Source organism: Sardina pilchardus, chromosome 14 (genome assembly GCF_963854185.1).
Source record: "Sardina pilchardus chromosome 14, fSarPil1.1, whole genome shotgun sequence".
Lineage (NCBI taxonomy): Eukaryota > Metazoa > Chordata > Actinopteri > Clupeiformes > Clupeidae > Sardina > Sardina pilchardus.
Genome location: NC_085007.1, coordinates 4864304 through 4874303, shown reverse-complemented (window position 1 = coordinate 4874303; position 10000 = coordinate 4864304). Strand labels below are relative to the sequence as shown.

The 10000-nt window shown below is 44.9% G+C and overlaps 2 protein-coding genes across 3 annotated transcripts in view; one reads left to right on the top strand and one right to left on the bottom strand.

Annotated features, from left to right (window-relative positions):
• Positions 1-3066, top strand: part of ggt1b (gamma-glutamyltransferase 1b) — an 18456-nt gene extending 15390 nt beyond the window's left edge. For both annotated transcript variants that reach the window (XM_062555075.1, XM_062555076.1), the window contains exons 10-13: positions 1-105; positions 234-346; positions 1573-1686; positions 1992-3066. The exon at positions 1-105 is cut by the window's left edge and continues 23 nt beyond it. In XM_062555075.1, coding sequence (XP_062411059.1) covers positions 1-105; positions 234-346; positions 1573-1686; positions 1992-2138 — 479 coding nt within the window. In that variant the 3' untranslated portion in view covers positions 2139-3066. The remainder of the gene's footprint in view (positions 106-233; positions 347-1572; positions 1687-1991) is intronic.
• Positions 3067-9188: 6122 nt separating this feature from the next.
• Positions 9189-10000, bottom strand: part of ggt5b (gamma-glutamyltransferase 5b) — a 20557-nt gene continuing 19745 nt past the window's right edge. The window contains exon 12 of the mRNA XM_062553965.1: positions 9189-10000. This exon is cut by the window's right edge and continues 618 nt beyond it. The gene's annotated coding sequence lies outside the window, so the exon portion shown is untranslated.

Genomic DNA, 10000 nt, shown 5'->3' with positions numbered 1-10000 from the left:
ACTCAACTGGCATCCTCTTAAACAACGAAATGGACGATTTCAGCTCCCCCTTCATAACAAATGCATTTGGAGTGCCCCCCTCCCCAAATAATTTCATCCGACCAGGTAAAGCAACAGTACATTTTCTTTATTTTGAAACAAGGAAAGTCCTTGTGACTGTATTGCACCTACAGTAAAGATCAGCCTTACAGACCGAAACCGACTCAGTGGTTTACTTTTTACATTTTCTTTAGGCAAGAGGCCGTTGTCGTCAATGGTTCCTACAATCATCCTGGACAAGGACAATAAAGTGAAAATGGTTGTTGGAGGCTCTGGTGGGACCAAGATCACCACTGCGACCGCTTCAGTGAGTTTCAGCTGGCACTCGGCGCTCTGTCTCATCACTGCCCTTCCAGTGTCCACTGCATTGCATCACAGCATCTCCCCATCAACACTGCATTGCATCACAGAATCTCCCCATCAACACTGCATTGCATCACAGAATCTCCCCATTAACACTGCATTGCATCACAGAATCTCCCCATCATCAACACTGCATTGCATCACAGCATCTCCCCATCAACACTGCATTGCATCACAGCCCTTCCGGTGTCCAGTGCATTGCATCACAGAATCTCCCCATCATCAACACTGCATTGCATCACAGCATCTCCCCATCAACACTGCATTGCATCACAGCATCTCCCCATCAACACTGCATTGCATCACTGCCCTTCCAGTGTCCAGGGCATTGCATCACAGAATCTCCCCATCAACACTGCATTGCATCACAGCATCTCCCCATCAACACTGCATTGCATCACAGAATCTCCCCATTAACACTGCATTGCATCACAGAATCTCCCCATCATCAACACTGCATTGCATCACAGCATCTCCCCATCAACACTGCATTGCATCACAGCATCTCCCCATCAACACTGCATTGCATCACAGAATCTCCCCATCATCAACACTTCATTGCATCACAGAATCTCCCCATCATCAACACTGCATTGCATCACAGCATCTCCCCATCAACACTGCATTGCATCACAGCCCTTCCGGTGTCCAGTGCATTGCATCACAGAATCTCCCCATCATCAACACTGCATTGCATCACAGCATCTCCCCATCAACACTGCATTGCATCACAGCATCTCCCCATCAACACTGCATTGCATCACAGAATCTCCCCATCATCAACACTTCATTGCATCACAGAATCTCCCCATCATCAACACTGCATTGCATCACAGCATCTCCCCATCAACACTGCATTGCATCACTGCCCTTCCAGTGTCCAGGGCATTGCATCACAGAATCTCCCCATCATCACTGCATTTCATCACTACTCGTCCAGTGTTAAAGCAGCTCACATCCTCTGTATTTAAATTTACTCTAAAAGTGAAAGTCAATGTTGACTTGGTATTTAGCAGGTGATTTTAACCAAAGCGACTCGGAGTCGTGACGGTGGGAATCAAACCCATGTCCTGTGTGTGTTTGATTCGTTTCTCTTCCCTTTGTGGCTATGAACTTGATTGACTCATTCATCTGTGTTTGATTGGTTGGTGTTCCCTCTGTGATCTCCAGGTTATCCTCCATGCTCTTTTCTTCGACTATGACCTGAAGAGAGCAATAGTGGAGCCTCGCATTCACAACCAGCTCGCTCCCAACACCACGTATGGAGAGATGGACTTTGACCCGGTGAGTGGAAAATACATACTGTAGGCCCCCATGGAGCTCCTCAGTTTGGGGATCCAACATGTTGAGCAAGATTTGAGAAATGTGTCGCACCCATGAGGGTAGTGCTGTACGTTCAAAAGGCCCATTCTAGTTTCTGCAGCATTCTGAAGAGCGTTTAAATGTTTCTGAAGAACATTTAAATGTTTCAAAAGCCTTTTAAAAAGTGCCTCAGATTTCTGATGAATTGCTCGAGCTCTCATTGTGTTTGTGTGTGTGTGTGTGTGTGTGTGTGTGTGTGTGTGTGTGTGTGTGTGTTTTCCACGTAGGCCATTCTGGAAGGCTTGAAGCAGAAGAACCATGAAACGGCCTTGCTGACGTCAGTGGCAGCGGTAGTACAGGGGGTGATGAGAGAGGGCGACGGGATAGTCGCCGAATCAGACCCCAGAAAAGGAGGATATGCTGCAGGATACTGATATAAACACACATGCTTACACACACACACACACACACACACACACATACACACACACACACACACACACACACACACACACATACACACACACACACACGTTAAACCCACACAAACACAGCCATACACATACACAAACACACAAGTTAAAACAACACAAACACAGACATACACATACTGTACACACACACATACAAATACATACAAACAGAAACCCACACACAAACACAGACACACACACATACAAACACGCATAAACACACACACACGCACACACGCATGAGCACGAGCACGCGCACACGCATTCACACACGCACATTCATCATAATTTATATATTTATAAGAGAAAGCGTCTGGAACATTTGTGATGGATTCCAAAACGTGTGCATTTTTGTTAAACTCAGGGAAGACAGTAGATGCACCTCACTGCATTTTCTTTCTAACAATGTATGTAGGATGTTATGAAACAAGACAATGCCACACTGCAATGCAGAATCCTACGAGCTGTTCCTCTTTTTGTTTGATGTATGGATGGTCAACAGATTTATGTGTGCCCAAACTGATTGTAAATATTGTATTGTAATTATGTCAATTAATGAATTGTACTGTGCTATTTCTCTACATACTGTATGTCTTGCCATTTCATTCTTGACTTCATCCTTTGATCCCATATACTGTATGTGAATGCTTTGATAAGGCTTCAAAGACAAGTGGTCTTTGGAGAATCTCATGGCCTTTAAACTTCTATTTTGTTTTTAAATTGTTATACTGAGCACAAATCCTTTTACTGCACTTTTAAGATGTCCACGGTATTGTATTTATTCTTTGAATGGCAAGCAGACTCTTTACTGTGCTAAGTAAAAGATGCCTGTTGTTGCTGTTGTGCTTTAAAATTGTCGTTATGATATTATCATTGTTTTGCTTCCTTCTTTTGTATAACATGAATAAAGCATAACATAGCACTAGAAAAGCACTCAGAGAGCGCAGACCTCCGCCAAGCAAAAACATATCTGCCTCCTGGATCAAGACGGTGATACGGATCACTCACATATAACATAAAGAAGCATAACATAGCGAGAACAAACATAAAATATAACATAAACAAACATAATAACATAACATAAAGACACAAAACATAACATAAACATAACATAAAGACACATAGCTTAACATAAATGCACATAGCATAGCATCACATTTACTGTAATTAGCATAGCATAACCTATACATCCAGTGTGTATGCAAATATACAAAACAGACTGCATCATTCACATATATCAAGTGACATGACATGCATTGTCTGAGTCACATTCATTTATTTGAATTTTATTTACACAAATAGGGATTCTGCAATTTACGTAACATAGTTCAGATGAACATAGCAAGTAATGTTAATCATGCTAGATACACAGATAGATAGATAGATAGATATACTGTAGAGAAATAGATAAGGAACGCAAATAAGATCTCTCAATTAGCAGTCATTTCAGCTGCTTTGAGCACAGAGTTGTTTCAGCTGCATTTTGAGGGATTTAGGAGAGAGACGGGGAAACGATCCCGGGAGAGGTCCAGTAACGGAAGGAATTGGGTTCAACGATTGCAGTGACCCTGAACTCCACCGAGTAGCGTTTTTCCAACCGCTGAGACAGTGCCATCACGTGACCAAACGGACACAGAGGCGGAACACTCAACCATTCCACATGAAATACTCCTGCTTCTGACCTCTGACCTTTGACATGGAACACTCCTGCTCCTGAGCTTTGCTCTCGGCCTGTTGTGACCTTTGACCTTTGACATGGAAGACTCCTGCACCTGACCTTTGCTCTCGGCCTGTTGTGGCTCGTGTGGTGAGGCACTCGTGTCCACCTCCTGTCTGCGTCGTGGCTCTCCGCTGGGGCTTCTGATGTGCTGCACGTGCGGAGCATTCATCACAACTGACCAGTGCTTTCCCTCCCTCTCTCTCTCTCTCTCTCCCTCTCTCTCTCTCTCTCCCTCTCTCTCTCTCTTTCTCTCTGTCTCACTCTCACAGTCATTCTGTATGTGGGGTGTGAGTGTATGTGTGTGTGTGTGTGTGTGTGTGTGTGTGTGTGTGTGTGTATGTGTGTCTGTGCTTTGAGGTGTGTCGGTGTGTGTGTGTGTCGGTGATGGTGACTTGGAAAGGTCATGCTCTAAGTGTGTCCAGGTGTCCTGTAGAGCCTGACAGCAGCCAATCAGAATACTCTCACCAGTCACCAACGGCAACCTAGGGGTGTGTGGATATGTGTGGAAAACTAAACAACACACTTATTACCATGCTGCCAAATAAAAGATGACCATTCAACTTGTAGTTGTTTATGTGTGATAACCATGACAACATGACGATGTAATCCCAGTAAAAGATTACCATTAAACGTGTAGTGTTCATGTGTGATAACCACTGCATAATGTAATCCAACTCAGTCAAAGCAACAAGATGATTTCAGTATATTGTATTATTATTATTATGACCGCCGCACAGTGAAGGCTTAAACCGGGGTGCACAAAACTGGGTGGGCATGTAGCCCCACAAGCGCATGGAACCATTGTCTTTTGTTTTGATCCATCGCACCTCAAAAATTAGGTATTGTAATCGCAGGTATCTCTGACCTGACATGGTCAACACTGCACAACATTTGAAATGTAGGATCATTATGACACCCTCTGAATGTATGCCAAGTTAAATGTACACATAAATTAATACGTACACATTTAGTGACTATACACTACACACAAGCATGCACACATACACAACACAACACATATAAATATACATGCACACACATGCAGGCACACACACACAAACACACACACACACACACACACACACACACACACACACACACACACACACACACACACACATAAACACACATTCACATACATACACACAGGTACGCACACACCCACACTCATGCACACACACAAACACGAAGACACACATAGAAAAAAAACACACACACACACACACACACACATACCACAACCCCCCCATTACCCCCCCCCCCACACACACACACACACACACACCACACACACAAAAGCACATTTTAAGCTATTTTAAAGCAATTCTCACAGCACTTCTAGGGAATAAAAGGTTGAGTGCATTAAGACTAAGCGCATACTGAGACCAGCCAGTTTCCCCATACTACACACACACACACATACACACACACACACACACACACACATTAAGAGTAAGCGCATACTGAGACCAGCCAGTTTCCCCATACTACACACACACACACACACACACACATTAAGAATAAGCGCATACTGAGACCAGCCAGTTTCTGATCAAGTGTAGCTGAGTCATGTCAGACCTGGAAATGATTACATTCCTGTTAGGAACAATCATGGGAAAACACACTGCTTTCCCTCTCTCTGTGGTGGTCTTACGAAACGTGTGTGTGTGTGTGTGTGTGTGTGTGCGTGCGTGCGTGCGCGTGCGTGCATGCGTGCGTGCGTGTGTGTGTGTGTGTGTGTGTGTGCGCTTCATTGCGTGTGAGTCTATCATCTGTTTATTGTTTACATGTCTGAATAGTTCACTGATTGTTAATTGCCAGGAACATGTCATGGTAATAGTCATTTTTCTGCATGTGTATCAGAGTGTTGTTTGACGATATGCTCCTTTAGAGCCACTTACTGTAAAATCATGTGTTGTAGGCATGTATTTGTGTATGCTGCGTCCTAAGCATGGAATTTGCTCCAAAACAAACAGTAAAATGCGCTCATTTATTAAAATGAATGAGCTTAAGGCTGATTATCTAAGATGCAGATGTTTTTAAGTCTATTAGTTGCCAACACCAGTGTAAAAATGTGTCTTTGTACGACTTCTTTGTGTTGTATGGCTGTAAGTGTTAGAAACTATGCGTTTTAAGATTGCTGCTGCCTGTCTTGGCCAGGTCTCCCTTGTAAAAGAGGTTTTTAATCTCAATGGGATTCTAACCTGGTTAAATAAAGGTTAAATAATAATAAAAAAAGATGTGTTGAAATAGCCTTCTTCAATGTCAGCTCTTTCGGCCTCATGAAAATGGATTGTAGTGCTACAGTAGGTTTAATCGATGTATCATATCATAGAGACATTGCGTACTGTATGTATCACACATTGACTGAATCCCAATGCTTGGACTCACGGGCTCATAGACTTTTGGTGCGCGTTATTGCAAAATTCGTAAGGGCATGGGGCTGTCCCAATATGGGGTTTCAAAGGGCGTGAGGGTTTGAGTACACACTTACCGAGCCCTTTCTGTGAGTCTGCATCGGTGCAGACTTCACCAAAGGGAATTACCCACAGTTCAAAGTGCTGTGACATTTACCGCAGAGACCACAGGAAAATCCGGAAATGACAAAGGTAAACAACAGCACGACACACGAGCATGGTGCAAGTGTCAGCAACATCTTTGTTATTACTGTAAACATGCCAAGGTACATGTGATCTCATGAAGTGCTGTTCCATATTATTTGATACCCCTGGACTGGGATGCAGTTGTTTTGATTTGAATACTGATAATGATCACCGCGGTAACCTTGGTCAAATAGCCACTCAAAGGCCTACCCAGAGAGCAGACCAGACATGCAAATATTTTACGACCAAGTTTTTTGATATTTGCTAAACATATATTATGCTATCATAATTTGTTTAACCCTCAATGGCATGAGAAGAGAAGGGCACACAGAAATGAGAACAGCAGTATTACGTATTACACATTATGGTTCAAAAGAAAACATATAAATATGCCACCCCATGGCATGCATTCATGAATTTGTATACAGAACGGTAGGAACTGATTTCACCCGCCATGCACCTCACCCACCCCCCACTCCCTTGACTGCATGGCTATGGCCTTGGTGTGCATGGGTGTGTGTGTGTGTGTGGCCAGTGAGGAATGAGGAGGGATTGTGTGTGTCTGTGTGTGTGTGTGTGTGTATGTGTGTGTGTGTGTGTGTGTGTGTGTGTGTGTGTGTGTGTGTGTGTGTGTGTTGCCTGTGCTAGTGACTAAATAGGAGGTGGAGAGAAGAGCCATAAATACTTTAGTGTACCCTGCAGTCGGGTGCCCCCACAGAGCACAGGGCAGGGGGTGCAGGGGGGGCAGGGGGGCATCCGCATGATTTAGTAAAACACACATCTGTCACCTTGCTGGGCACTCTCTCTTTCACTGTCTTCTCTCCCTCTCTCTCTCCTGCTCATCAACCTCACCACGTGGGGACAGCACTCTCACTCTGTCTCTCCCTCTCTCTCTCTCTCTCTCTCTCTCTCTCTCTCTCTCTCTCTCTCTCTCTCTCTCTCTCTCCCTCTCTCTCTCCTGCTCATCAACCTCACCACGTGGGGACAGCACTCTCACTCCGTCTCTCTCTCTCTCTCTCTCTCTCTCTCTCTCTCTCCCTCTCTCCCACTCTCTCTCTCTCTCCCTCTCTCTCTCCTGCTCATCAACCTCACCACGTGGGGACAGCACTCTCACTCTGTCTCTCCCTCTCTCTCTCTCTCTCTCTCTCTCTCTCTCTCTCTCTCTCTCTCTCTCTCTCTCTCTCTCTCTCTCTCTCCCTCTCTCTCTCCTGCTCATCAACCTCACCACGTAGGGACAGCACTCTCACTCCGTCTCTCTCTCTCCCTCTCTCCCTCTCTCCCACTCTCTCTCTCTCTCATTCTCTCTCTCTCTCTCCCTCTCTCTCTCCTGCTCATCAACCTCACCACGTGGGGACAGCACTCTCACTCCGTCTCTCTCTCTCTCTCTCTCTCTCTCTCTCTCCCACTCTCTCTCTCTCTCTCCCTCTCTCGCTCATCAACCTCATCATGTGGGGACAGCACTCTCACTCCGTCTCTCTCTCTCTCTCCCTCTCTCCCACTCTCTCTCTCTCTCCCTCTCTCTCTCCTGCTCATCAACCTCACCACGTGGGGACAGCACTCTCACTCCGTCTCTCTCTCTCCCTCTCTCCCACTCTCTCTCTCTCTCATTCTCTCTCTCTCTCTCCCTCTCTCTCTCCTGCTCATCAACCTCACCACGTAGGGACAGCACTCTCTCTCCCTCCCTCTCTCCCTCCCTCTCTCTCTCTCTCTCTCCCCCCCTCTCTCTCCTTCTCTCTCTCTCCCTCTCTCTCTCTCTCTCCCTCACTGTCTCTGTGCTCTAAATATTGTTCTGAATGATGAAAGTTAAGCAAGTTTGAAACTCCGTAGATTGAACATATTACAGTACAGTAGTGACTTGACATGAACATTTTGTGAAATGCATTACATCTAGCTCTTGCTTGCTCACACACACACACACACACACACACACACACACACACACACACACACACACACACACACACACACACACACACACACACACACACACACACACACACACACACACACACACACACACACACACACGCCTCTGCATGTCCAGTGGTTCATTGGCTTCAGCTTTCAGCTCTTCTCATCAGGCACGCCGTGCTTTATGTCCGACAGCAGCGTAATTGAATGGGGCTCTGGCTCTCAATAATCTATGTGATACTGAGCGCCTGAGCGATTTAAATGCCGTGTGGACTCCACAGTAGCCTACAGCAGCAGTATAGAGCAGCAGCGGTGTGTGTGTGTGTGTGCGTGTGTGTGTGTGTGTGTGTGTGTGTGTGTGTGTGCGTGTGTGTGTGTGTGTGTGTGTGTGTGTGTGTGTGTGTGTGTGTGTGTGTGTGTGTGTAGCAGTATAGACCAGCAGCAATTGGTGCCATCAATATGCAGGATTGGAGGGGCGTTGTAGATAGTGGTACTGTTTAGCTGTTTGACCCCAAAGTGTTGCCGTACTATGAATGGGTCTCGCGGGATCGACTTCAGGTGATTTGATGTATGGAGAGCGGGAACCCCATGCACGTACTGTAGATGGTGCAAAGTGACTAACATTTCGATGCCCATGCATCTTCTTCAGCCAAACCTCGCATGGGTATTGAAACGTTAGTCACTTTGCACCATTAAAGCGTTAAAAGTATTGAGTGCTCAGTTGAACGGCACACAAATTAAATTTTGATATAATAATGAAATAAATTCACAGGTACATCCAAATCAATTTGTCATTTATTCATCATAGAGGAAACTACACATAAATGTACAAAACATGAAAGTATTGAGTATAAAAAATATTGCAAATCACATACAAACAGAAAAACACATAAACAAAGATCTATATATAAAAAAAAAACACATAAAATCCCAATTCACAGCACGTTGATTTTGTGGTGCACGTGTTGTGCGTTTATACTTATCGACAAGACAGCATCTGATCTATAGACTGAAGCATGTGACAATTCTCTATTTACACACATTAGGGAAAATGTTCTTCAAAGCATGGACTCAAATAACTCACCATTTGTTAATAAAAGAGTCAAGAATATAGTTCACAGTATCTGTACAGTGTGTGCACAAATGGTATGTTTAAACGTGTGTGTGTGTATGTCTGTTAGAGTTAGTGAGTGTGCGATTCATCAATAGTGAGTAGTTCTATCATCTCTCGTTCACATTTTTGAGTAGTTCATCGACTGTGTTTGTTTAGTCGTGTTCACAAGCCTTTTGTGCACCATTTCCTTGTGCCTGTGCCAGCACATGTGCATAGTCATGTCATTCCTATAGTCATGCATGTACTGTACATGTAGGCTACTACAGAGATATACAAAGCTGGAGGCTGCCACTTCAGTAAGGCCTGCGCTGCGCTGTGTGCTTAAGGGCACCTGAGCTGTCGTTGGCTGCGTGTGTCACAGCACCCGGGGCAGGACAGGGTGAACAGTGGGCAGAGTGGGGGATTATGGGTAAAGAGTGGGGGATTATGGGTAAAGTCCTTGTAGGCAAGTCACCCCACTCGGCGGCCATCTTGG